General features: G+C 38.1%; 7 protein-coding genes across 9 annotated transcripts; 3 read left to right on the top strand and 4 right to left on the bottom strand.

The window, feature by feature from the left end:
- The first annotated feature begins 1,181 nt into the window (after positions 1-1,181).
- On the top strand, positions 1,182-4,405 carry LOC120278187 (ninja-family protein AFP3-like). The gene is made up of 2 exons (XM_039285120.1): positions 1,182-2,145; positions 3,839-4,405. Exons 1-2 carry the CDS (start codon positions 1,524-1,526, stop codon positions 4,264-4,266), a joined length of 1,050 nt encoding a protein of 349 aa, XP_039141054.1. The 5' UTR covers positions 1,182-1,523; the 3' UTR covers positions 4,267-4,405.
- A 157-nt stretch (positions 4,406-4,562) lies between these two features.
- Positions 4,563-9,202, bottom strand: LOC120278182 (LRR receptor-like serine/threonine-protein kinase RPK2). Its single transcript, XM_039285106.1, has 3 exons — positions 5,693-9,202; positions 5,035-5,263; positions 4,563-4,931 (listed from the first exon to the last, which is right to left on the bottom strand). The coding sequence occupies exon 1, from the start codon at positions 9,051-9,053 to the stop codon at positions 5,733-5,735; it is 3,321 nt and encodes a 1,106-aa protein (XP_039141040.1). The 5' UTR covers positions 9,054-9,202; the 3' UTR covers positions 4,563-4,931; positions 5,035-5,263; positions 5,693-5,732.
- A 611-nt stretch (positions 9,203-9,813) lies between these two features.
- On the bottom strand, positions 9,814-13,257 carry LOC120278184. Of its 2 annotated transcripts, XM_039285109.1 has the most exons (4): positions 12,275-13,257; positions 12,084-12,184; positions 11,135-11,401; positions 9,814-10,657 (listed from the first exon to the last, which is right to left on the bottom strand). In XM_039285109.1, exons 1-4 carry the CDS (start codon positions 12,494-12,496, stop codon positions 10,144-10,146), a joined length of 1,104 nt encoding a protein of 367 aa, XP_039141043.1. In that variant the 5' UTR covers positions 12,497-13,257; the 3' UTR covers positions 9,814-10,143. The 2 variants fall into 2 exon arrangements, with proteins under 2 accessions (XP_039141043.1, XP_039141042.1); XM_039285108.1 differs by having other exon boundaries at positions 12,084-13,257.
- Positions 13,258-14,604: 1,347 nt separating this feature from the next.
- On the bottom strand, positions 14,605-17,050 carry LOC120278158 (presenilin-like protein At2g29900). The gene is made up of 2 exons (XM_039285080.1): positions 15,183-17,050; positions 14,605-15,097 (listed from the first exon to the last, which is right to left on the bottom strand). The coding sequence occupies exon 1, from the start codon at positions 16,989-16,991 to the stop codon at positions 15,807-15,809; it is 1,185 nt and encodes a 394-aa protein (XP_039141014.1). The 5' UTR covers positions 16,992-17,050; the 3' UTR covers positions 14,605-15,097; positions 15,183-15,806.
- A 1,071-nt stretch (positions 17,051-18,121) lies between these two features.
- Positions 18,122-20,786, top strand: LOC120278140 (glycine-rich RNA-binding protein 2, mitochondrial-like). Its single transcript, XM_039285062.1, has 5 exons — positions 18,122-18,167; positions 19,022-19,140; positions 19,227-19,295; positions 19,382-19,488; positions 20,064-20,786. The coding sequence occupies exons 2-5, from the start codon at positions 19,032-19,034 to the stop codon at positions 20,535-20,537; spliced, it is 759 nt and encodes a 252-aa protein (XP_039140996.1). The 5' UTR covers positions 18,122-18,167; positions 19,022-19,031; the 3' UTR covers positions 20,538-20,786.
- Positions 20,787-21,057: 271 nt separating this feature from the next.
- Positions 21,058-24,597, bottom strand: LOC120276810. Of its 2 annotated transcripts, XM_039283524.1 has the most exons (4): positions 24,524-24,597; positions 23,478-24,230; positions 22,346-22,734; positions 21,058-21,908 (listed from the first exon to the last, which is right to left on the bottom strand). In XM_039283524.1, exons 2-4 carry the CDS (start codon positions 24,190-24,192, stop codon positions 21,306-21,308), a joined length of 1,707 nt encoding a protein of 568 aa, XP_039139458.1. In that variant the 5' UTR covers positions 24,193-24,230; positions 24,524-24,597; the 3' UTR covers positions 21,058-21,305. The 2 variants fall into 2 exon arrangements, with proteins under 2 accessions (XP_039139458.1, XP_039139459.1); XM_039283525.1 differs by lacking the exon at positions 24,524-24,597 and having other exon boundaries at positions 23,478-24,484.
- A 1,024-nt stretch (positions 24,598-25,621) lies between these two features.
- LOC120277835 lies at positions 25,622-27,376 on the top strand. The gene is made up of 3 exons (XM_039284671.1): positions 25,622-25,918; positions 26,176-26,514; positions 26,873-27,376. The coding sequence occupies exons 1-3, from the start codon at positions 25,622-25,624 to the stop codon at positions 27,374-27,376; spliced, it is 1,140 nt and encodes a 379-aa protein (XP_039140605.1).
- Positions 27,377-27,853: the final 477 nt, after the last annotated feature.

Raw genomic sequence — 27,853 nt, 5'->3', positions numbered from 1 at the left:
AGGAGGTGTCAACGTGGCGGGAGATGCGGAGCCGTAACGTCCTGGGGAAAGGAAAGCGCAAGTTGGGAGACGTCCGTGGGCCCCGCTTCACTGTCAGACACACGTGTCACGTCCTTCCTTGGACCTTGTCTTCTTGGCCCATCATCATTTCCTCGCCGATCCTTTTTGACTCCCGTTTCCCCACCGTTTCCCCCTGAAACGTGAGAAACGACATTCCCTCTCTTTAATTTAAAAAAAAAAACTATTTCCTAAATAATAATAATAATTATTATAAAAAATTATCTGAAAATGCTAGAAAAAATTCGGAGTTTCACTTATTTTCAAAAAAATCATTCAGTATATTTTGTTGTTTTTCTGTCATAACAACAAAAATATCTCAATAGAAAAACTAAATATTAATAAAAATTAAATATTAAATAAAAAAATATCAAAAGTTATGTGGTTACATGAAAATTATAGGGCCCATTTATTGAAATTGTTGAGTGATTATAATATTTCAGCGTACCGTCCACAAGGGTCAAATAGAATGAAACTTCTGTGCACATCGAAATACTACTCCATAGAAATTTTTCCTATAATAAATTTTATAACAATTATTTTTAAATTTTATGGAATAAATTTTTTATAGAAAAATTTACTATGTATCCAAATGGATCTTAATATTAAAACAAAAATTATATATCCATGTGTTGAAGTTTGAAGAGGTTTATAAATTTTTTTTTTTCAAAAATTATATATGAATTAAATATTTTGAAAGTTTTACTATTTAATATTTTTTGGTAACGCTCCTCGCCACGTGTCAAAGGTGGACGACCGGCGCGGTGCCTCTGGAGAACAGCTAAGGGTTCTACGAGCGGTCCCCCACGCGAGTCTTTTGAGTGGCGACCGCAACTTGGAACCGACACGTGTCATATCAATCTGCGTTGCGACACGTGTCTCGATGGACAAAGCGAAGCCACGCCAGCCGCTCGTGAGCCGAGGCTGAGGACCCTTGTTTCCCGCCTCACGGACTCATTCACATGACGCCACGTGTACTTTGATGGCGTATCTATTCGACACGTGCATATATTTCTCCAGCTATTGAAGGGTGTTTTCGTCTTTTCGTTTTGTTTCATAAATGATATTTTTAATGAAATTTAGAAGTTTATATTTTTCTTTGGTTTTATTTTTTTTATTTTTTTATTTTCATCTCGTCTTCTTCTTCTTCTTCTTCTTTGGTTTTTCATCTCCAATGAGTTCTCCTTCTCGTCCTTGAATTTTCTTCGATTTACTCTTGCGTTTTTATTTGGTTTTTGATGTCTTTGCGTTGTCAGAAATCTTGTTTTCTTTTGATTTTTTCATCCAAGTTTCATTCTTTTTCATCATGGATTGGTTTAATAATGGTTCTCTTCTAATCTCTCATGGAGTTCTTCAATTCTATATGGAATCTTCATCTTGTTTGTCTCTGATGCTTGGTGAACGATAAAAATTGGTTTTTTTAGCTTATAAAGTTTGGATCTTTTGCTTGGATTCGTTGGCGTTCGATGGATTCAGGCGCTGAGAATGAGAGAGTGGAAGAGCTCTTGGCTCGTGTTAATGGATGCCATAGAGATTTCTTGAAGAGGTTTGGCAGTCATGGTTGCGCTAATGAGCGCCCGCAAGGTGTTCGTCAGAATGCTGCAGAGGAGATGGAGCTTAATCTGGGGCTTTCTCTGGGAGGTTGCTTCGGTGTAGAGCCTAGAGAGAACAAGCTCGTTCGATCATCGTCGATAGCTGCGCCTTCTATGATTCCGAGAAGCTATGAACGTGAGTTCAGTGGTCTCTTGAGGGCGTCTTCATTGCCAGCAGAGAACGATGAGGAGGTGAGGAAGAGGAAGGAGTTGCAGTGCTTGAAGAGATTGGAAGCCAAGAGGAAGAGAACGGAGAAGAGGAATTCAAGGATAGAAGGTTTGGGTGAGGATTTGAATGGGAACCAAACAAAGGTCAATGGTTTGAATGGAGTTCATAGCCATGGGTTCATGGGGTTGAAGAATGGGACTAATGGTTGGGCAATGGGAGGTGTGGGAGCAGTGCAGAGCCACAGGCCATTGTCACAGGGTTCCGGTGGATCGCAGGGGAGTGGGTCCTCAGGCTTGTCGGACTCTGGAAGCCCGGCACCTGTGAAAGGTATAGCAACTTCTCTGCTTCTCTTTGTTTTCATGAGATTATGATTGGTGTTTCATTGGTGTTTGTTTGATTTGTTCTTGGTGATCATTTCTACTGAGTTTGTTTTTGTTGATTAATATTGTTACAGATGACACAAACATGCAGGCTCACACACAGTAATAAGAAAATTTTCATTGTGCCTACTCCATGTAAAACCACAGGAAAAAAATCACTAATTTAAATGTGATGTGCATAATCTTTGAGATTTATTTACTGAATTAGTGGATCAAATATCAGTAATTCAGATGTGATTAAGATTAAATTCAGGTTGCTTCTTTTGTTGAATATGCGTTATATTCAAATCTCTTTTTCCATTGAATTCCCTCATTGTTTTCTTGTTTTTAATGAGTGATCACTTTAAAATTAGGGCCGTTTCTTTCTTAATGTCATTGTCTTATCAACTATTGTGTGGCATTATTACACGTTGTTAAAGTTTTCTGGTTTGTAATCAGATGTTTGTAAGGTAGGTGATGGCTTTTCTTAGTGTGTCTACTCGTTTGGATTATATTGTTTCATTCAAGTTATTGAATACTTTTCTTTCAACTTCTTGGATAAGCACTGGGTTTGTTTATATGTTTGTTTATTGTCAAGAAATAGTTCTCTGATATTTGTTTTCCTTGTTACATACTTAACTCGATTGCTCTCTTGACTATAATGTTTTAACTTTCCTCACTTTATCTTTCCTTTTGTCGTCACAAGCTTCTTTATGTTATTTTTATTGCCGTTGCTAAGATTCTTGTTCTTTAGCGTCCAGAATAATTTATGCTTGATGCTTCTCTGGCAGTATAAGCCCCTATACCTCATATAGAATCGTCTTTGTGATTTTGATTTGTTTATAGATGATTGTTGGCCCAAGTAGTCAATTTATGGTCATAATGTTGTATCTTTTTATCCTCTTGCGTATGCCAAAATGGCTCTCTTGTGGTAGAATTCTACATATATCATGTATGATTTATTGAAATGTTACGATCTTGTTTTTTTGGCATGATGTTCACATCTTAAAAAGATTTGCATTTTAGATATATTCTGTAATTTGTTGAAACATTACAAACCTGTTGTTTCTGCATCATGTTTGTGTTTTTTTTAGATTGGTGTTCTAGATGTAGTCTGTTGTTTGTCAAAACATTACAAGCTTGTTGTTTCTGAGTCATCCTTATGTTTTCTTTATACTGGCATTCTAGATACATTCTGTTATTTTTCGAAACATTACAAGAGTGTCGTTTCTCCATCATCTTTGTGCCTTCTTTAGATTGACATTTAAGATATATTCCATTGTTTGTCAGTGAACATTACAAGTTTGTTGTTTATTTGTCATGCTTATGTTTTCTTTAGATTAGCATTCTAGATACATTCTGTCATTTGTCGAAACATTTCAAGCTTGTTGTTTCTGCATCATCTTCATTCCTTCTTTAGATTGACATTTAATATATATGCTGTTATTTTTTGAGACATCGTCATGTTCATATCTTCTTGAGGCTGGTCTTGAGGTTGCACTTATCACTCCCATGCAAAACTTGAAATTGATGGTGCATTCATGATAAGAAATCAGAATGTTTTATATTGTTTTGTGAACTTATTTGTTCTTGTTCTGCAATTTAACCATATCTAGATACAGAAACCATCGGCTGATCATTTTATTTATTTTATTCTTCAGGGTTTGAGATCCCGAGGATGAATGGATCATCAGAAGACAGGAACCCCTCGAACGAGTGTTCACTGCCGGAGAGTGCCAACCATAAGGTGTCAAGCACTCCTCAGCTGCCTATACTGAAAGGCCAAAACTCTGGAGACCTGTCAAAGAAGATGACAGCGGCATCGATCAATGGAAGATCAGCGAGAGACATTGAGCGGACCATGATGGAGGAAATGCCATGCGTGACGACTAAAGGCGATGGTCCAAACGGCCGGAGGATTGAAGGGTTCCTTTACAGGTACAGGAAGGGGGAAGAAGTGAGGATTGTATGTGTGTGTCATGGTAGTTTCCTCACACCGGCAGAGTTCGTCCGACATGCCGGAGGCGGTGATGTGGCTCACCCGCTCAGACACATTGTTGTGAACCCCTCTCCGGCGGCGTTCTTCTGAAATGCTGAAATCTAGTGTGACTTTTCTTGGCTATAATATTATCCGTGCAAAGTCACTGAACATTTTCAATAGTAACCGAAGTGACATAACAAATGTTCTCTTCTTGAATCTCAATTGAATTTTGGTTCTTTGCTCTTTACTTTTCTGGTCATCTCCTGAATGCAAGTGTGAAACAATTTGAAGGCATTTCTACATGTGCAAGCTGGTGAACATGGAACACATTTTCAAACAATTTCACTGATCTTAAAAATTAAAAATTTACAAAAAGAATTAAAAGAGGTATAACAGCACAGACATGGAGCCAACAACTTTTTGATTGAGAAATTGCACTCCAATGTTTAGTCTACCTCAAAAATGGAAAAACAAAACAAGGCCTCCACTACAACAATGTTTGCTCAGGTATTATACTTTTTTAACACTCTATATAAGAACCACAAAGACAAAAAGAGTTTGGCAAAAATATTCTTGCCATTAATACAGAAGACTCAATTCATTTACAGCCATCAGGGCATTCCCAATTGTGAGAAAACTAAAAGAATTGGAGTTGATTTCAATGACAGCATTTCTAAGCTTTCAATCAGCACACAAGCATCTGCTTCCACCAGTGGAGCCCTCAAGTTTGTAATTAGTGGTAAATTTGCAGTCTCAAACTTGTTACAGGTCTCCTGCTCGTAACAGCAGAAGGAAAAAAAATGGAGAAAAAATCTTTCTTTAACCGAACTTTGTAAATCGAGGCTCAAGGGTTCAACAAGACGTTTAATATCTTACCTTCAAATTTTCTTGCAAAGTTTGGAATGGGGCTGACTGGCTGAGGAGAGCTTTTCTTCCAGCAGATCTCTCAAGTCACCAGTTGGTGGATGAACACCAACTTCAGAGACCAATGTGTATACCAGAGGTTGAAACTCCAACCAACTAATTGGCAAGGAGATTGATTTGCAAACTAGTCGATCCATCTCTGCATGATGTCCTTCTTCAGAAATATTGCGGCTCTGTTTACCTGCTATGCAAAATGTTTTGATTTGCTTTATCGCTTGTATTATCAGGGAATACAACAAAATGTGGTCAAACTTACAGAGCTTGCAGATGAATATTAACACAATTCATGTTAGATGGAACAACCGAAAAATAAAAGACATGAGCATGAAACTTCAAATATGGTTCTTGTTCTTCATGCTTTGTAAGAATGGTGAACTAATCTTGAAGAAAAAGATGAATGCAGTTGGACTTTTGAGCAATTAATCACACAGGAACTCAAAAACACCAGCAGATATCAGCAAAATAATCAGTCGTGCAAATCCAAAATATATGAATCAAATTTCAAAGATCATTCTATGCACTGGAATTAGAAAGGCGAAATTCTGAAACTTGGTAAATAGCATTTCGAAAAGGCGAACCATATCAGATAAATTACGTTTCATTTCCTTACCTTCCAATGTGTTAGTAATATGTAAGACATGCTACTATTATCAACGCTTGCAGAGCATGGGAGGCTGAAGTTGCTTCAGCCGTTGAACGACCTGCTTCATTGTTGGCCTAATAGCAAGTGATTCAACAGTACACATGACACCCAATTGTAATGCCTCCACCAGATCATCACGAGGCCCCACATCCCACAGTCCTTCAGTGAAGAACTCATGAGCCCGGCCTTGTCTCAATAGCATGGATGCCCAAGCAACAATATTAAAACCATTCCCGTATGGTGAGAAGGAGGGATCCAACGCTTTCTTGTCTGAAATCAACTCCAACAAGACAACACCGTAGCTGTATACATCAGCCTTGTCTGAAACCCGGCAAGTCATAGCATATTCTGGAGCAACATAGCCAAAAGTTCCAGCAACACCAGTAGTTGCATGGGTTTCAGAGTTCCCTAGAAGCCTTGCTAGTCCGAAGTCTGATAGATAGGCAGTGAAATCATTGTCTAACAAAATATTGCTAGGCTTAACGTCCCGATGAAGAATACGAGGAACACAGTGGTCATGAAGATAAGCAAGTGCACGTGCAACGTCTAAAGCAATCTTGTGAAGCATCCTCCAATCAACAGGCCTCTTGGATCTCTCATGTATGAACCTTTCCAAGTTACCTCCAGGCAAATAATTATAAATGAGAAACATCTCAGCCTCGCCCAGATGATATCCTATTAAAGTTACAAGATTGGGATGACGCCACCTCCCTAGAGTCTTTATTTCCGCATGAAATTGCTGAACTCCCTGGATTCTCCCAACTGCAAGTCTCTTTATAGCGACCAATACTCCTGGCGCAATCTCAGCCTTGTATGTGGCCCCAAATCCTCCACTTCCAATGCAATTACTAGCATTGAAATTCCCGGTGGCTCGCACAACAGCTTCATAAGTTACTGGCACCCCAATGTCTGTAAAAATCGTTACCTTCCTTCCAGAAGACTGAACTGAGGATCTTGGAGCACATTTCCTAGTGTATACATAAAGGATGACTAGAGCTATAAGGACTGACACAATAGCAGATGCTGAAGTTATAGAGGCAATCTCAATTGAACTGAACCCTTTATTGCCGCTATTACTAGGGGAGCTTGCAGGAGGAGAATAAGCACTTGACTGGTCAGCATTGGCGCGCCCTTGCACATCTAATGGAGGAACAGAGAGAGAAATGCCGCTGCAAGGCTGGTGTTGGAGTAACGGGTTTCCCATTACACTGTTACAACTCATCATGCTGGAATTAAAAGGTAAAGGGCCAGAGAGATTATTGTAGGACACATTGAACTTCCCGAATAATGTGACATTAGTCAAACCAGAAGGTATCTTTCCGGAAAGCTTGTTGCTGTCAAGCAGTAACACGCGGAGATTATTTAAGTTGGAAAGGCCACCTGGGATCTCACCGCCAACAGAATTTGAAGAAAGATCCAGCTCCTTGAGTGAATGCAACTCATCGAAGCCAGAAGGAATCTGACCGCTAAGGTTATTTTGGGCTAATGAGAGATGTTCCAAACTCTTCAACTGACCCAAACTGGCAGGAATCTGGCCTTGGAGTTGGTTCCTGCTCAAATCAAGATCAACAAGCCTGTCCAATAAACTGAAACTGCCAGGAATTGTTCCAGTAATGCGATTACCAGCACCATCCAAGACCACAAGAGACCTGCACAAAGAGCCAATTTCTTCCGGAATTACACCAGAAATCATATTGTTGCTGAAATTCAGTACCAGAGCACTCAAGTCCTTGCACTTCTCAAACATAGCATTGGTCATTGACCCATTTATTTCATTCCCATCAGCAAGAAATGCGTATGCTGCCACTTGACCTCCAAATCTCTCTGTTGCAACTGGTAGAGATGTCAGAGAACCAGTAAAATTGTTCCTGCCAAAATTATGATAAACTGTGAAACCACCAGCCGATGCACTAGTTGGCAAAGAAATTTGCTGATCAGTCCTGTACTCAAAGAATGACAAGTACACAGAGGTCAACTCATCGGAAGGAAGCCGAGTTGAGGAGCACTGAGTAAACTTCGGAATGGAGCCGGATAAATTATTCCCACTGACATCAAACACATCCATGCATGGCACAGGAAGTTCGTCATCAAGCCAACCTGTCAGCTTGTTTGAGCTCAGATTCAGAAACCTCAGATTCTCACATTGTCTGAACGCTGATGGAATCCCTCCAGAGAAAAAGCTTTCACCAAAATGAACCATTTCCAAGCTCCTACAAACACCCCAGCTTCTTGGAATCACACCTCCAAGCATTGTCCTTGGAGCCCAAAATATTCTAAGGTTCCGCAAGCTGGTAACACTCTCAGGGATCTCTCCTTGAATAGCATTGAACTCGTCCAAAACACTGGAGTCCTCTCTGCCTGGCATTGGATCAAAGAGATTCGAGAGAACCAGAACAGATAACTCAGTACAATTACCAAGCTCTGGAGGCACAGGACTGCTCAGGCTGTTCCTCGAAACATCCAAAGCTCTAAGCTTTTGTAAGTTTCCAATTTCCGACGGAATGGCACCATCCAAAAGATTGGAAAACAAAAGCAACGATTGAAGATTGGTGCAGTACCCCAAACTATGGGGAATGCTACCGATGAGTTGGTTCCCGGAAAGGTCCAGGTGCTCAAGATTCTGGCAACCAGTTCCAATATCATCAGGGATTTTACCACTTAAACGATTGAAAGAGAGATATAATTCCCTCAATTTGGGGAAATTGCTGAAGTTTCTTAGCATCATGCCATTGAGCTGGTTGCCAGAGAGGTCAAGGGTTTCCAAATTGAAGCAATTCAAAAGAGAAAGTGGGATCTCACCTCTGATACGATTCGATCCGAGTTTCAGGACTTGAAGACGGGGAGGGAAACTCGAAGGAAGGGATCCAGAGAACAAGTTGCCCTCGAGATTAATCACCTCAAGGTTTTCCAAGCCCCAAATCGCATCCGGAATCTCACCTTCAAAGCTCTGGAAAGCCAAAACAAGAACTCGAAGTCCCGAAAGATTGCCCACCTCAGGGCTGAGCTTCCCGGCTAGCCTCCGCCGTGGATCCGAGCAGCTCCTGCGAAAAGATCCCGAATTGGGGCAAGACTCCGCCTTTGCCGATATATTCAAAGCAAAAACCCTAGACCCCGAGTCGCAGAGAACTCCGGGCCAGGAACAGTGATCAGAGCCGGACCAAAGAGCCAGTACCCCGCCGGGATCAGCGGAAACGGAGGCTTTGAACTGGATCAACGCCGACCTCTCCACGTCCTCCGCCACAGCGAAGGAGATCAAGACGAAAAGCAACAGCAAGAGAGGCAAACACGTAGCTAGGGTTTTAGCGCGGGTTCCCCGGTGGCGGGGCATCGTCGGAACCCTAATCTTGGTCCTAATTCCCGGAACTTCGAAGATGGAAACCAAACCCTAACCCTAATTCTCGGCGCATCAAGGACTAAAAAATAATTTGGGAAAGTAACAGGGTTTGATTTGAGAAAAAAAAAAAATAGATTAATAAAAATTCCACCTTTTTTTCGCTTCTCTTCTTCTCCTTCTTCTCCGATGATCATTTAGTGCTGCGCTCGTGGTGGGCCCATGCCCTCAGAATACAAAATTCTAAAAGACTTATTAAGATCAGCTGTTCGTTCACAAACAGCAAAACAGTGGACATCAACATCAATACACAGAGAAATAGTACTATAGCGCCGCTGTTTGCTGTTTGGAACATGGGACCCACAGAAGCAGTGCGGAGAATATTCCACGTAGGCTTCGAGAAGCTTTTTGACTGCTGCAGTAGTTGGACTCAATTATATTAAAATATATATATATATATAAATATAAATTAAATCAAACTTCATTATATTTATGAGAACCATTAATATTATAGGGTTCAATCATGTAACTCTTATCCATTAGTGGCACTTTCTCATTGGAGTCCAATGAATAGAATCTAATAATAATAATAATAATAATAATAATAATAATAATAATAATAAAGAACTGGGATGGAATAAAGTTTACATGAAGCAATTTACCTAATTTGATCTTTTTTAATATACATCATGATTCATGTGAAGCTCAAGGCCAACAATTTATTCCTGTCCATTTAAACAATACAAACAACAGCAGATGAAATCAATCAGTAACTTGTTGAAGGTTTTCTATTAATTTTGATGATAACAGGATGGACAAGATGATTACCCTTTTTTTGGGGTACAATACAATGGATTTGTTATGATACAGATGGTCAAGAAATACAACAATGGAGAAAAATCGAAGTACTTTGATTGCAATGAAATGAACTCGGCAATGAGTATCACCTTCATCGGCCAGCCATTGACAGCTTTCTAGAATCGAACTTGATCATCAGCTGGAGAACGACGCTATTAGAAAGAGACTCGGCGGAAGACGATCAGCTTCTGCAATCGAAAGTGATTTCTGATGACTAAAAGTAATAATCTTAGACTGGCCTAAATGCGGTGCAGGTCCTCCTGTTATGACCGATTTGGTTACATCGAGTGCAATGCAATGGTCGTACTTCTTTCGGCTCGCACGGTCCGGCATATGCCCTCTTTTTTCTTGGCGGATCATGTATCTCGCCCCAGCCTTGAACTTCTAATTGGTTGTTCTCTGTTGTAGGGTCGTAACTGTTTTCTTCGCTGATCATATGGCCACCAGGTTCAGCACGGAGTTCTTCTAATGCCTTCTCCCGGCCAAGAAAAGCTCGCTTGTATGTGATAAGCACCCCGTATTCCCGGTGAATGTCATTTAAAATTTCTCTTGGTTTGTAATTTCTGTTGTGCCTGAGCTTGTCTCGAATGCAATTCGCAATCCATTTTGCTGTTGCCTGCCGGTGGCCAGCATCATCAGATCGCTCGCAAGTGTGCTCAGGTGCCAATGTTCTTATCCTAAATGTGCTGACATGTGGGAGCTTTGATGCATGCACACGCCAAGTACAGCCTCCTGCAGCACACCTGCAAAAGGAGCAAAAATGGCAAATACTAATTGCGCACTTAATATAAGTAAGATTCACAACCAATACACAGTGTTTAAAAAAAAAACAAAAACAACTACAAATCATTATTAAAATATTAGCATAGATACATCAACTGCTCCTGGAAATTTAAATGTCTTTGCACCAAGAAAGTCATGTACGCATCACTCATTAAAGGAAATGATGATGTATGACATAAAGCTTATCGGAATCAGCTGACAGCACAGAGGAAAATCAAAGATTTCTATCACAAAACCATGTCAAGCAACGTGAATTTCAAGGACAATCCAAAAACAATTAACCAGAAAAATTCAAACTTACCATAAAACAATCTAAAGATATGCACATACTACTCAATTTTGGCTGCCTGATGTCACACTACTGGTCAATTAAAAATTAAACACGCAAACTCCCATAGCAGTAAATGATTGTGATGAAGAACTAGATTTGAACACACCTGGCTGTGACACGACGCTGGTCTGATCGTATCATATGAAGCTCAAAATTTGCTGCAATGGCAGCACTAGTCAGTGCGTTACGAAAGGTCTGCACGTCCTCGTACTCTTGTCCAACGACCAAAGACTGAGAGTCTCTTCGGAATGATTCCCCTGACATACTAGGACCAATCGATGGATTTCTCAAGTATTCTCTCTTGTGATAAGTTCCAGATGTGCTCAAGCCATTTTGGCAACCTAGTCCTTCTGGTCTCACCATTGTCATCTCTCTGCATTTTCCCCACAATATTCTATCAGTTCAACAAAAGTCAACAAAACAAATTTCACAAAAGGAAGAAACTAATAAGATCGGATCATTTCTTAATACTTCTCAAATTATCAAACTTATGCTCTTTCAACAATGCGTCTAAATTTCCAATTATAAAACCCAAATTTTCAGGCTTTCAAAATTATGGGCATCTATCTCTGTCTCTTTCAACAATGCATTTAGATGCGAAACCGTAGAACAACGAAAGATCAACAAACTTAACAAAACAACAACAATGCATTGGAGATTTCTCCAGCTGGCGAAACTATGGTTTTCTATAAATGCTCTCCAATTAATGCATCTTGATATCTAAAGATAAAACTTACAATTTTGCAAAACAACAACAATGAAGATTTCTCAGGCTCTCAAAATTATGGTTTTCTATATATGCAATCTTTCAACAACGCATCTAAATGTCCAACCATAAAACGCCAAACATTGCAAAACAACAAAAATGTAGTGAGATTTCTCCAGCTAACAAAATCATGGTTTTCTATATATGCTCTCTTTCACACAATGCATCTTGATTTCTCAATATAAATCCCAAAATTCTGCAAAACAACAACAATGCAATAAAACATACAAGTGTGATAATCACATCATCATATATACAAAGAGAAAGTTCATGAATCGAAAACAATCACCTCATGGTTTCCTCAGACCGAACATCCAGCACCCGCATTGCATCATCAACAGCATTGGCTGTTCCCAAGTCATCATCGTCATCATCATCGCTGTTCTCCATCTTGGCAGTGAACAAAAAGATTGGAATTTTACGATTACAATCAAACTCATCCATCATATTCCGCACATCATCATCGGATTCAATGGATACCAGTCTCGAGTCAAGGCTGCCGTCGGGGAGCTGAAACCTCACATCAACATCCCCCGGGTCTGCGTCACAGAGCTCCGACATCTTCTCCAGCAGTGAACGGAAGCTCGCCGTCCTATCAACGGAGACCAGACGTGTCTTCCCGCCAACGTACAAAGCCTTCCCTTGGTTGTTCACAAAGTCACCTCCAAAGCTGCATAGCAGCTTCGCCTTGCTACCCGCCATTCTAAATCTCAGCCCCAAATCCTAAACCCTAGTCATCATCCAAATTCCTGGATTCAAACCCTAAGATTGATGCCAAAGATCAAAAAAGGCTTCAAAAGCTGCTCTTTTTTGCCGAGTAAGAATCCAAGAAATCAGATAGAAAGCGAGATTAGGTCAACAAAAACAAATTGAAGAAAAATGAGGAAATTTGAAAGGAATATGACCGAAAAATTACAATCAGGAAAGAGAATTCTAGGGCAAAAACATCGAATTATACTCTTTATTTGCGATTAATTCACGAGAAAAACACTGAAAAGATCAGCGATCAGAAGGAGATGTTATCCATTCAAAAGATTAAAGAAAAAATCACAAAATTCACAAAAAAAAACTAGCAAAAATTGAAACAAATCCCAGATTTATAAATTGCTAGATTGAAATCGAAAAGGAGAAACTGAAGAATTTCCATTGGATCCATCGAATTCGCCCGGGAATCGAACTCCGAACGCCGAGATTTGAACGGAGAGATTGAGAAAAGGGTGGGTTGGAGGCGGAGGAGGGGTAGATCGAGGAGAGGGGCATTTAGGGAATGAAAATTATGAGGACGGAGGCAAAAGAGAGCCAAAGTTTGGGCATCAGTAGGGGCATTTTTGAGATTAAATTTCCATACAGGGGCATAACGGGGATAGAAAATAACCAGAGTGGTACATTTTGGGAACGAAACTTTGCTGGAAAGCCTAAATTTGGCATCAACGGTCCAGATTGAAGCGGGAAAACTTACATCTCTTCCCTTATATGAATAGCTGTTATTAACTTATTATTATCTAAAACAAGTATATATATATTTTTTAATTTCATATTTAATTTACATAAATTAAATTCTTCAATCAAATTAAGGTGTTTTTTTTAAAGAAAAATAAATAAATCATAATTTATTAAAATCTGGAAGAAATGGTACACATAGACATTACATGTAAGATTCGAAACACAAAAAAAACATAAATTGTGAAGAAACAAATAAAAACTAACAAGAGAAATAGAAAGAAAAAAATACAACAAAAGATGACAGAGAAAAACTCACTCAGTCTTGCTTCTAAATGATTTTTTTCCCTCGGAGATTCCATGATGTTAAATTTTATTCTGCGTGGAGATAAATGATGCTTCTCAGTGATTTTTTTCGCTCGGAGACTCCATGATGTCAAATTTTATTCTACGTGTAGATAAATGGTGCTTCTCGGTGATTTTTTTTGCTCGGAGACTCCATGATGTCAAATTTTATTCTGCGTGGAGATAAATGATGCTTCTCGGTGGTTTTTTTTTTTTGCTCGGAAACTCCATGATATCAAATTTTATTCTGCGAGGAGATAAATGGTTTGAAGATTTTCTCCAGGATAGTTCTTGTTATCGAGAATATTTTGTCACTTGGACTAGTATGTATGATTTCATGCTACAATCTAAAGCCTTGCAACAAAGAAGTAATGCAAACTTTTATTCATGTTCGACACTCCTACACTCAAGGGGGCGTTCATTTCAGGGAAAGTGAGGGGAAGTGATCTGACTTCCTCCACTTCTGGTGTTCATTTGTGCTAAAGTGGGGGAAGTGTCACTTCCCCCACTTCCGACTGAAGTGGATTTTGAACTAAGCCCACTTCAGTATTTTTTTCACTGAAGTGGGGGAAGTGAGTCAATTTATAAAAACTAACTTCTTTTCACTTCTAAAGTTTTTTTTTAACTCATAGAACTTCATCCAACACCTAAGTTCCTTCGGTTCTATTCTCACTTTCTGACAAATGAACACAGAAGTCCTGAAAGTGATATCACTTCCCCCCACTTCAGGGAAGTGGCACTTTCCTCACTTCCCCTCACTTACAGTGAAATGAACGCCCCCTCACATGGGATGCCTTTGAGGTCAGTCAATCCATCATTTTATGATCAAGAGATGCATTGATTCAGATATGAACTGGGTCACCGAAACATTGCGCCGTATGTATGCCAGCTTCAGCAAAAAACTTAAACTTTGTCGAACTTTTTTTGAAATTATGCAAGAGAAAACAGAAACAGTTCTATGTCAGAATTCACTCATTGCAGCATATTCACAAAATGGTTCTTCAAGAAAAGCATCACAAGTAGTTTCAGTCACTTAACGGATTACTCTGCTTGCATGCATGCATATGCATATATTCTGAACCGGATTTCAAACTCTCTGATTTTGTGCAAAATTGTCTTATAGATATGTACTGTAAATATGGATCAACTGATAATGCTTACAAGATATTTGCAGAGCTTGAATCAAAGGCCATTGTTGCATGGAATGCAATTTTCAGGCATGAGGACATGATGGTAAAGCAGCAGCAGCAGCAGCAGCAGCAGCAATACAACTTCATGATTCAGGTTAATTTCCAGTGTCTTGAAGTCGATCGCCTCACTTTTTTTTCCTGCAATTCAGGCATGCTCCCGTTGTGCTTCTTCAATGACAGGAAGACGGGTTTGTCACGAGAGTATCATCTGTGGTGTACCAACCAATACATACCTCAATACGACTCTAATTAAGAAGCATGCAAAATGCTCGAAGAGTCATTGATAATCTGCAGGAAAAGAGTGTGGTGTCCTGGAGGTCAATCATTCCTGCATACGTAAACAGGTGAATTGAAGAAGCCGACTTGCTCTTCTCTCAAATTGTAGAATTTGTGAGAAGACTGGATGAAATCACCTTCTTGAGCATTCTATCTGCTTGCATTCACACAGGGCTAGTAAAGGAAGCACTGTAATACTATGATTTGATAAGAGAGTCCGGAATAGAGCCCCAGTTACTACACTATGCCTGCATTGTGGACGGGCCTTCTCAACAGAGCTGGTTATATCAACAGAGCCTTCGACCTAGTAGAATGAATGCAAATAGAACCAAATGCAAGAAATAGATATAAATTTTTATATCCTATTTTTCTCCCCACAAAATCTAAGAATTTTGGTGTGACGCAACTAATTCCCAGTTAATAACTACTTGCCCACTATGGAAAATGAGGCTCAATGGCAGAGTAGCTAATGAAATATAAGAAAAAAGGGGTACTAATTGATATGAACATCTTAACCTCAAAAGATGCCTCCAGAGAAACATAAAATGAAAACAAGAAGAAATTTGCTTCTTTACAGCTTGGAAAGAAGACTATCCAACAAGCAATAGAAAGAGTCATATGATTAAAGCAATCGACAGCCAGTTAAATTTTTGTCATTAATCATCAAGCATTGCAATGTAAGATGAACAATTCATACAACAAATAGCAATAGAATACAGGGAAAAACCAAAAGCTTCCACAGAATGAAGAATTCATGCATTCTAAAACATCAATAAATTGGTCGAACACTGAACCACAAACGATTCCAATAGAAGCCTTGTCAAGACATAAAACAATACGCCAAGCAAGATTGAAACGGGAAGGGCGGGCAATGCCCTTCGGTAAAAAGCCAATAGCAACAAAGTAATACCAAGACCAGCAATAATAGCAAGGTAGCAAGCATATACCGTCATGAAGTCATACAATGCCGCCCTCCCGACGAGCACACTGTAAAAGATGAAGTCCCCCAATCCAAGTTTGATCGCCCCCGATGCACCCAAACCAATTCCATCCATACTATTATCTTCTCCTCGATGTTCCGACATCACAGAGCTTATCAATGGTGCAGTCACCTCTGAAGAATTCCCAGTGTCCTCTGCCACAACCACTCTGCTTTCCGGCAATGTCTCTCTGATTGAATCACCGTTAGAATTCAGTGCAGAACTCCTCCAAAGTCCCCTGCTTGAGACTGTGTGGTGATCCACTGGCCGGGCTTCATACACCAGTGCCGGAATCTCCTCATTCCTTGAAATCGCCAGCTCCACAAGCAACCTCAATGGGCCACCAGGCAACAGCACGGCAGCGAGATCATACAATGCCATTGAGATCAGTAGAGCCCAAGTGGTCCACTCCGGAAGCATAGTAAACCAATAGGCAACCAATACTCCGATGAAAACAAGATAAGATTGGGTGATGATGATGGCCATTCTGGACATGAAGATGGCGATGACGCCGACAACGGAGAAATTGAGGAGCAAGATGAAGAAGGTAACGGAATCGATGGGGAATGAGAACTTGTCGATGAGGAAAAGGGTGACCTCGCCGCCGAGAAACGCCAGGACGATGAAGGAGGAGAAGGCCATGTAGTATTTGAGGAAGCCGGTGCATCGGAAGTAGAAGAGGAGGACGAGAAGGAATGTGAGGATGGTGACGGTGGCGACGAAGGCGATGGAGCTCAAGATGGCATCTTTGAGCTTGTCCCATAGGGAGGAGGTGGTGGTGGCGGAGTCGTCGGAGAAGACGATGGTGGGAAGGGGGGAGTCGGAGGAGGAGGAAGAGGGGGAGGAGAGGATGGAGACGAGGAGGACGACGAGGAGCATGCAAGCGGAGACGGGAGCAATGATGCGGATGATCTCCTCGCCGATGGTGGAGAGGAGGGTTGGGGGTTCTTCTAGGGTTTCCGCCATCGTTGGAGCTTGAAGGACTGGGATGCCGGGGAAAATTAGTTAGGGTTAGGGTTTCTGTTTTTTTTTTTTCTTTTTTTTGGAAAAATAAAATAAAATGTTAAATGAATTTAAAATAAATGGAAATTTGGAAGGGGAAAAAAACTTTTTCTTAATTTGTAAATGACGGAAAAATATAAATAAATAAATAAATAGTAAAATTATATTTTCAAGAATTTTATTATATATATATATATATGTGAATGGATAGAGCAAGACAAACTAAGTAAAATTATTTAAATTGATATTTATTTTTAAATGAAAGTTTTTTTTTTTTAAAAGCGAATAAACCATTTTAATTAAAAAAAAACAAGTATAATAACCGTCCACTAACATGAAAGTTTATTAGTGATCTAAACAAACAACCTATTCAATACTTAGCTTCTCAATCTATAAAAATATATTTTGAACCATTTTCATAACAGAAAAATGATAATTCTCTTCCCCAAATGATGCATCATCCATTCTATTTGCTTTAAATCTTTTTGTAATATGAGAAATAATGAAAATTATATAAATAAAATATTTCACAAAGATAAAACACCATAAATTCTTTTAAATAAATTCACATTTATTTAAAACAGGCTCTCAAACTAATATGAAAATTAATGGGAGATGTTTTATATAATTTGATTCAGGAAAAAAAACAAATAAACATATGTATCCTTACATGCATTGAGAAAAAAAGTTATTTTCAGATGAACGAGATATATTCATTAATTTATCATGAAACAAGTTTAATAAGTATACACGTCTTCATTTTATATAATTTTTGGAGTTTAACATCGGATTTTTTTTAAATGAATATTCTAAAAAAAAAACCAACACCAATAGATAAGTACACGTTGATTATATAAAAAAATTGGTTTTTATTTATTATTTATATAAAATTCATTTATAATACAAGTTACCAATTATTAGGGTCTTGCAAGAAAGAAAAGTTCTAGCAAGGGATCTACCAGTAATTCCACTTCTTATCTAAAACAGTGTGTTGCACTATTGACCGTCGGATCTTAAAATATCTTCATCTGACGGTCAGTATTTGGCCAAGGCTTATTAAGTTTCTATAAATTCCTACGATTTTCAACCTTAAACCCTCGCAGCGATCAAACGAGGGTTTTGGGGCGAAGCGGAGCGGAGGTATGGTCTCGAGAAACCCTAACCCTAGTTCCCTAATTATTTGGATTTTTTTGTTCTAATTTCCTTGTTTTCTACTTGTTTTATTGCATTATCTCTGGTTGGCTCTCTGAGACGATCCATTTTTTTTATGATTTCTTCACACTTTGAATGAATGGCTTCTTTTTGTGTGTGTGGATTTCCTTCACTGGAGAAACGTTGAAATGGTGTGATTTTTAGTGGAAATGTTGATAAAATAAGATTTGAATGATGTAATTTATGTTTGGGTTTTGTGTGGCTCCTCAAATCATAATAGACAAGAGGGAAGAAGATGTAACATGATTTTTATGGGTTATTTATTTATTATATTTTTCTTTTTTGCAAAAGGTTTTCTTGGTTGGTGATTGATGGTATTGTAATAAACTTTCATATTAGCGTTCATGTTCTCATTGTATACAAACAGTGTTTTGTGATTATTATTCAGTTAAACCATTATAGAATTGTGATACAAATGAATTGATAAAACTTTTTGAATAAGAACCATTTAACCATTGTTGAGGATGCTAATGTTCTTTTTGCATCAGTATGCTGTGTAATGAAAAACAGTTTTTTAGTTTTTGCTTATCTTCTTTGTCAATTCCTCTTATAGATCGGTTTCTCAATGTTTTTGATAAGGTGTCTCATCCCTATATGTGTTCTGCTGATGTTTGTCAGAATAGTTCTTCATGCAGTGTTCATCTTCATTAGTTATTGGTATACTTGGATCATATAGTTTCTATGGTTAAAGATTCATCCGTGTATTAATCCTTTTGTTTTCTTGTAAATTAGTATGATAGATCTTTGATGGCTATATTTACATATATGTTTTTTTGTTTCAGGATCTGAGCAATGGCTTTTGCCAAGAAAATTGGCACTCTCTTTAAACAAACTTTGAATTCCAACCCTTCAATTTATCAGGCTATAAGATGCATGTCATCTTCAAAAGTGTTTGTTGGAGGTTTGTGCTATTATGTCTAAATGTTTTCCAAGCCTTCAGTTTTATATTTCTAATGGCCTTCTGTGCTTGTAATACCTTTCTTTTAGGGCTTTCATATTCGACTGATGATAATCGCTTAAGAGAAGCATTCTCTAGCTATGGTGAAGTAGTTGAAGGTGTTTCACCTTTCCACTGCTGTTTTCTTTAATAATGATTTTTTGTATATCCCTCTTGAGCTTGTTGGTGTTGTTTTTATCTGCAGCTAGAGTAATCATGGATCGTGAAACAGGCAGATCGAGAGGATTTGGTTTTGTGACTTTTGAATCTGGTGAAGAGGCTTCTGGAGCCATTAGTGGATTGGATGGAAAGGTACTTTCACTCCTATCTCACTAATTATTGCTTTGATATTAATTGCGTAATAATCTTTGCAATCATGACCTGTCAGAAGAAGAGCTTGTGGAGGTTTGCCTGATTTTCATTGTTGATTTATAAGCTGAAACAGGCTGTAAACATCAAGAAAATGGGCTTGAATCTGGAAAAGATATCATATATAGAATAAATAGATTGTGCTTGCTATTTTCCAATTGTTGGTGCTGTCTCCATCTTAATTGAACTGATCATTGTATAGCCCATTACTTGACCACAACAAAGATTTAAATAAATCTGACCTGCTTCAAATTTAGCTTGATTCAGCTTGATGTTAAGGAATAAGGAAGCAGAACAGCATAGACATTTGCTTCCATGTAGATTCAATTCATTTATATAATAAAAGTCATATACCAATCTCTATCCACGTTTAGATGTGTGCTTGCGAGTGCACTTAAATTATTTTTGAGTGACATACTCATTTCCCTACATTACAATGGTTCAACACATCTGTTGAGCTGACACAGCATGTCCTGAACTGGAATTTTGTTTAACTTGTCCCTATGTGAAATAATTAGGATTTGGATGGGCGACTGATAAGAGTGAACCATGCTAATGATCGGACGGGCGGCTTCCGTGGCGGTGGCTATGGCGGTGGTGGTTATGGTGGAGGTGCTGGCGGCTATGGTGGTGGCGGCGGCGGTGGCTATGGTGGCGGTGGCTATGGCGGTGGTGGCAGCTATGGTGGTGGTGGTGGTGGCAATTATGGTGGTGATGGCTACAACAATGCAAGTACTGGCTATGGAGGCAATGCCGGTGATCTTGCTGGAGGCCGTGGCAGTAGCGGCAACTATTTTGGTGGTCCAACAGAATTTGCGAGTAGCGGGAGTACTGGTGGATATGAGGGGAGTGGAGCTATGGGTTATGGTGACAATATCAGCCATCAAAGTGGCAGCCCTTCCACAACTGGTCCTGAACAAAATGACCATTTTGGTGGCAATTTCAGAGATGATGATGACCAACCTGATGATTATGCCAACAGGCAAGGTTGAGGAGGGCACAATATATCCTAAGGGCAGACCCATTTGCCATAATAATTTTGAACAATTTGTGCAACTATTCACCGTAATATTTTCTTTCTTTATATTTGCCTAGTCTTTGGAAAGTGAACCAAGTTTGATTATGTTCACATCTATTGAAGTGTGTAGGATGTTAAGTTTCCGTTGCTTTTTTGTGGTTCCTTTGCACTTCAATGAATTGCTTACAGGTTTAATGTTTAATCAAGTGAGATTGAGTCTGCATTGCATGCTCTGTTGAGCTGTGCTTGTTACAGCATTCCTTTATGTGAGAAGACAGACATTTCTAGCACTTTATTATTGATAATCAGTGTTCGCTGACCTGTGGCATTTGTAAATTGCTTGTTAAAATTGGCTTTTTTTTACTGTACCATTAATTCTCATATGAATAAATTTCAATTTACTGTGATATTCATGAGATTTGTCTGACTAATAAATTTCTTTAGTTGTTTTACAAGAATGGGAGAAAGAAGAGTTGATGACATTTTAGAATAAATAAACAAAACTGAATTTTTCATTTCACTATGAATCAACGAACTACAAAATTGCCACAATTTGCGCTTGACAACAGAAGTGATGGTGACTGAATTTACAGTTTCCTTCCATACAATTTGTATGCTGTAACCAAATAACACAAATGGTGATCGGATTTACAGGTCTCTTTCACACAATTTGCGTTCGGTTTCATAAAATTATGAGATCGCACTTTCATTCATTTCTCTGGACTGTCATGAACTAAACAGTCTATTTATCAATGGAAAAGAGCATTCTTTGAGCTTGTATCAATGCAGGAGATCCTTTCCTTGCTCTCTCTACAATCTGTTTGATTAACAATTCCCCTTCATTATCGTTGTCATCATCTGCATCACTTTCATCAGCAGTATCACATCTATTGCTTCTCATAATCTCCTCCCATTTTTGATATAAACCATCCACTTGCTCTCGGTCTTCATCTACATCTGTTGTTCTAATGAATTCATCGTAAGCTTCATTGTACGCGCTCAAAGCATCACCGGATAACTTCAAGCATAATGGTGCAGAAGGAGCATGTTCTTGCTCCATGAGTGTTGGGCTCGCTTGGCTTGAAGAACCCATATAGCTGTTTGAGAACGAAGTCTGAGACATGGCTCTCTCGGATTCGAGAACCTTGACGTGTTTCTGGCTTTGGTCGAGAGCTCTTTCAAGTTCTTCAATTCGTTCTTCTAGTCTAGATTGTATCACCTTATGGAGGCGCAAGCTGAGTTCCCACGGGGAAACTGAATAATTGGCATCATGTATTGGAGTTGCTGTCTCGTTGCTGGTGACTCTCCGGTTACCAACAACTTCCCCAGCAAGGCCAGGATTGATCTGCAGGATTTAAAATGAATAAATAGTGGCACACACTGTTTATTTCTCATCCTTAAGAATGTATCGGTGCAAATCATTCCAATGATATCTTAACATGAAAACAAAGCGTTTCTAGGGAGAGACTAAGTCAAAGAGGTTGAGCAGGCAGATCAATCACAATCATTTATGAAGCATCATCCAAAAAGTCGATGATTTCATTTCTCCTAAATTGTTACAGTTTGCAAAAGAAACAATTGAACCTATATCTTTAATGTTCAAAATTTGGCAGTTTGCACAAGAAATAATCAAACATGTAGAATTTCTACTGAATGGGAACCACAAGATCTGTTAGGTTTTCAAAAGATAAATGTTATTTATCTACTGAAACTGTTGCAGCAGGTTTTTGGCAAACAATAGAGCATTAATTTACCCATAGATAGTAAAAAAATAAAACATACCTCATCAAGTCCTCTACCATTCATGTTTAGCTCCAATTTCTCCAGTTCGGCTTCAAGCTCAGCTTCAATATTTCTCAGATTATGCGCACAATTAGCATTATTCTCTTGAGGGGATTGCATACATGAAAGTCGACTATGAAATGAGCTGATAGATTTATCTACATTGCCAAAATCTTCATTTAATTCAACGCTTTCAGAAGCTTCATCATGCAATTCCTTTACAGTTAGCGAATTGTTCATCTCCAATTCCTCTTGTAAATCTTGAACCAAGTTTTCGGTGTGATTCAGCAAATCAGTCAACTTTTCCACTTCTTTTCTGTTAGAATGACTGGTAGACATGACCCCGATACTGATGCCGAGGAAGAAAAGAAGCATTGCATCAGAAGAACCTGGCAGAAAGGCCACTTTGCAGGTTAAGAAGATTAAGGAAAACAATTTTAGATTAGACATGTCATTTTTGCTTTTACTGAATTGAATGTTACCAAATTGCATAGCAGTGAAATGTAAATTGATCATTTACAAAGCAAGTGTAATATGCTTTATATGACATTATTAGTCTTTGCAAGAAAATAATACACCTAATTCAATTTGACCAAATTGCATATCAGTGTGGCATAAATGATTGCAGAGCAAGAGCAAGAAATTTTATGACATTGCTAGTCTTTGCAAGAAGAATTAGGAGAATGATATAGAAAAGGAAGTGAACAAACATACATATACACACACAAGCAAATCAAGCAACCACTACTTGATTCTATCTAACATGATAAACACCAAGCATTTTAAGATAGCAAAACTTTATAATTTGAAACCACTTATTCATTATCAACATTTCAAGTTAATTCAGAGCATTCCTGAAAGTACTTAATTCCTTGTCAACCAAATAATCATTAGGTCATACAAAAACAGAAGTTGTGGACAAAAAAATTACAATAGTTCATCTAGGAGTGGATATCTAAATAGTAATGAGACAAAAAGAACCAAAAGCTTATATGGTACTAAGCCAAATGTCACATACTACCAAAATTTACCAAAATTAGTTAAGAATTATGAAATGCATACTGACATAAAAGAATGGCAAACTTGATGCACTATGATAATGGAGACCATAAGAAAGCAGTTACAAACAAACCTGGTGAAAACGGAGGTTTCTGAGATCTATGTTCGAGCAACAGTTTGCTTTTTCGTTTTGATTTCCTTGATGCAGGAAGAGGAGGAACTCCAATCAGAGTTTCCATTACACCAACACTGACACCACTGACCGTCTTATAAACCAAACTTGAATTACTAATAACACTGTCATTCTCATCAGTTACGATAAATGGCCTCACAGTTGAAGGTGAACTTGAACTGAAAAAATAATCTTCGAGCTCAAAATTCTTGAGCGGAGTCACAGGATGATCTTCAATGGAAGAAGTAACAGGCTTAACAGAGAGTCTGCAATGCAATCGACTACTAAGTGAACTACGATGTCTCCCGAATCCACGACGAAGAGCAACACTACTCCTCGGAGAGGAAACCTCAGCCACACTTGAATCCCAAGAACAATCATTGGAAAATTCACAATTTCCTCTAATCCCATCATCATCAAGCCTACAAACTTCTTTCTCATATACCCAAGGTTGCATGCTCAACAGAGAGCTATCATCTCTAACAAACTCAATCAAACCAGTCAAATCATCTCCATTGTTAATTCGAATTGAAGTTATTTCTTCTAATGAAGCATCTACAGACAACCTCCCTTGTGAATCAGCCATTGAAACACATTGCCTCCCTCGTCTCCTCATCAATTTACCCAAAGGTTTGCCTTTGGATTCTAGTCCTTTTTCTTCAAATCTTTTGTCCATGAAACCACTGATTATTGGGATTGTTCACCATCAATGCCCTACATTCCAAAGAAATTCACCTTCAATCAATGCTGTCTCAATAGATTGGACACCAATCCAAACTTCAAAACACCCAAAAATCCCATCTTTTTTCTATCAACTGCATGCTAAACAAGATTCATGAATTCGGATCCAAGAAAAACCAATCAAAATGGAAATTTTTGGATGAAACTGATTGGATTTGATAGAATGAACAACCAAGCCGAAATCGAACACAGAAAAACCACAAAAAAACATGAACTCGAGCATTAAACAGAAGAAAAATTCAATTCAAAATGGAGAAAAATCCAACCTTGGTGAGCGAAAAGGTCTCAATTAGCATCTAAGGAAACCGTCCAAAAGAGAATTCTCTCATGGTTTGGGTCGGAGATTTCGATGTAAAAAGAAAGGTAAGGGGTTTACATGTAAATATAATACATATTTGGGTTTTTCTATAAAATTACGGTGCGAAAAATAAAGAAAAAAAAATAAACAATGAAAAGAATCTTGGGAGGTAGGAAGAGGCGACAAGTTTTCCAAAATAAATAAATAAATAAATCAATGAAGCCATTTGCTAAATGCCCCTTAGAATTTTTGAATTTTTAGAATTTTTTTTCACCTTGTATATATATATTTGTATGAATTCATGATGTTTTTAAATTTATTAAAATTTATTTATAATTTTTTTTACATCTAATTATCTTCAATAAAAAGATAATTAGATGTTACTTATTTTGCTATGTTTGCTGTCTACCTTCCCCCTGGTGAGGATTGCAATCTGTTTTTTATTTTGTCTTGCTCCTGCTTCCCCTTCTTTGTATTTTTTATATAATTTTTTTATTTTTAATAATTCTGTGAATTATCCATTTTATTAAAAAAATAAAAAATAAAAAATATATAAAACTTGGTAGTCAATTTCACTCGTTAAAAAAAAAATTGATGCCTTCATATTTTATTCGCATTCATCACAAGCTCTTTTTTTATTTTTTAAATTCACAATTTATTCATTTTATTAAAATATATTAATGTTTTGTTTTTAATTCATTCACCATAAAGTAAAAAATTAAAACAACAACAAATAGAAAAAAACTTCAAATTAGTTTCCAAAAATAGATAAATTTCCTCTTGCTAAGCCTACGTGTATAACCTTGCATGGCTTAATCAAGGGTGGCCATGCAACGTGACCCACAACTCCTCTACAACGTAGGACATGCCCCTTCATTCTTAGCCTCCCAAACTCCTCCCCTTCACCTCCTCCCTTACCAACAAACATCCTTTGTGAGAAACAAAGGAGACTAAAACAAGGCCCTGATTAGGCCTCTCTCTCTCTCTCTCTCTCTCTCTCTCTCTCTCTCTCTTTGTCTCCTCTCTATCATTCTCCAAACTCTTTTCCAACCTCCATTGATTCACAATGAGGAAACTTTGCCCTAATTTGGATAAAGAAGATGCTCTAGACACCGTCTTAGAAGTACCGATACCGGAGGAAATGTTCGCCGGACAAGGTGGAGGAAATGGAGCGAACAAATGGAAAAACATGCGGAATTGGATGAAGGCACAAGCATTCGATAAGGCCACCGATAAACCTCAACCTTTATCAGGCAAGAACGCCGAGCTCCAACTCCTCCTCAATGTCGTCGGTGCTCCTCTCCTCCCTTGCCCGGTTCCTTATGATCGCGCCTTCTCCAAATCCATTCGTGATTGCTCTATCGTAAGTTTTCTTGAATGTTTTTTTTACAAACTATACTTTAATTTCTTTATATTTTAAAACTTTTATTAGAACAATGTTATATTTACATCCCTGTGTCTGTCCACGTCCAGTGGATTTTTTGTATTCAGGCCCTTTTTTAGCATTGCAAGTGGTTTATCTATCTTTTCATAAAAAAAAAATGTTATATTTACATACTAGATTTTTTTCATAGCGAAAAATGAAAAACATGCCTAATGTTAGTATAAAATTATATATAGCAAGCATCAACAGCGAAATACATAATTCAGCAATACATAGCGGCAACAGGAGGGCAACAAGCATTGACATCAGTACAGAGTATGTATGCGATAGGGAAAGTGAAGATGAGTGCTTCGGAGTTTCATATGGGAGATGAGCATGTTTCGGCAAAAGGGAATGGAGAAGTTGGAGGATATGTGTTTTGGATGAAGAACCCGGACCTTTGGTATCTTGAGCTGATTCTTGGTGGCTCTAAGATGAGTGCCGGGAGTGACGGGAAGGTTGCGTGGCGGCAATCGGCTTCCGAGCAATCTCATGCCTCCCGGGGACCTCCCCGCCCTTTGAGACGATCTCTTCAGGTTATTTTTTCCTTTGTTTGATCTTCAAGATCTTCATGTGATCAATTTTAATGAGTTTGTAAAGATATATATGTATACATAAGCTCTATTAATTAACATAAAATGCTAACTAAACTAAAGAACACTAAGATCAAAAAGAAGAGAAAATCAATGAAACTCTATTGACATAGAAGGCAAATATTTCGATAAATAATTATATATAAAGTATTGAAACATGAACAAATTACATACTACATCAAAGAACAGTCTAATATGATTGTAAGAAGATATTTTATGCTTAGTGTAATATATATTGGTATCTTCTTTTCTTTCGGTAACATTGTTTATTGATTGTTAGATAACCTTTGTTAATTTTTAGGGTCTAGACCCGAGATCGACAGCGAGCCTCTTCTCCGATGCAGTATGCATCGGCGAGAAGATAATAAGCGGAGAAGAGTGCTTCATACTAAAACTAGAAGCGAATCCGGCAACACTGAAAGCTCGAAGCAGTCCTTCATTTGAGATCATCCACCACACCATTTGGGGTTACTTCAGTGAGCGCACAGGGCTTCTAATCCAGCTTGAAGACTCTCATTTACTTGGAATGAAATCTAGGAGGGGAGAGAGCATCTTTTGGGAGACAAGCATGGAGTCAGTGATTGAAGATTATAGATACATTGATGGTGTGAACATTGCTCATGCTGGGAAGACATCTGTGACATTGTTTAGGTATGGTGAAGGGTCTGTGAATCATAGGAGAAAAATGGAGGAGGTTTGGACTATTGAAGAAGTTGATTTCAATGCTTGGGGTTTAACTGTTGATTATTTCTTGCCACCAAGAGATCTTAAGAAGGAGTTGGATGATGATCAACCTGGGGCTTAGAGATTCATGCATGTGTTTGTTTTGTTTTGCTTTGTTTTGTTTGATTTGAGTGATTGATTACTTGTGAAGTTTTTTTTTTTATTTTTCAAGTTGATGTTTTTGGATATTAATTACAAGGAGATGCAATTTACTGTGTACATGAAGTTTTATTATGAATAATTATAATTCTGTATTTTGTATCTTTTTATTGTATATAATTTTTGTAAATAACTGATTTATTTAAATCAAGCTTTTTTATAAAATAAAAAAGTATTACAAAATGCATAAAATTGGAGAGAGACTAATACAAAAGATTAATTAGTGGTGTAATAGAATATGTGAATCAGATGTTGGCAATATATATCTTATCAATCCCAAAGAGCCATTGGCGATAAAGAACTAATTTTTTCATAAATTTGATATTGTTATAACCAAAAAAAAATAAGAAAAAAATAAATGAAAAGTAATAAAATGCTTAGATACCCATAATAATAATAA

This window comes from Dioscorea cayenensis, chromosome 15 (assembly GCF_009730915.1).
Source record: "Dioscorea cayenensis subsp. rotundata cultivar TDr96_F1 chromosome 15, TDr96_F1_v2_PseudoChromosome.rev07_lg8_w22 25.fasta, whole genome shotgun sequence".
NCBI lineage: Eukaryota > Viridiplantae > Streptophyta > Magnoliopsida > Dioscoreales > Dioscoreaceae > Dioscorea > Dioscorea cayenensis.
This window is presented reverse-complemented; position numbering and strand designations above follow the sequence as displayed.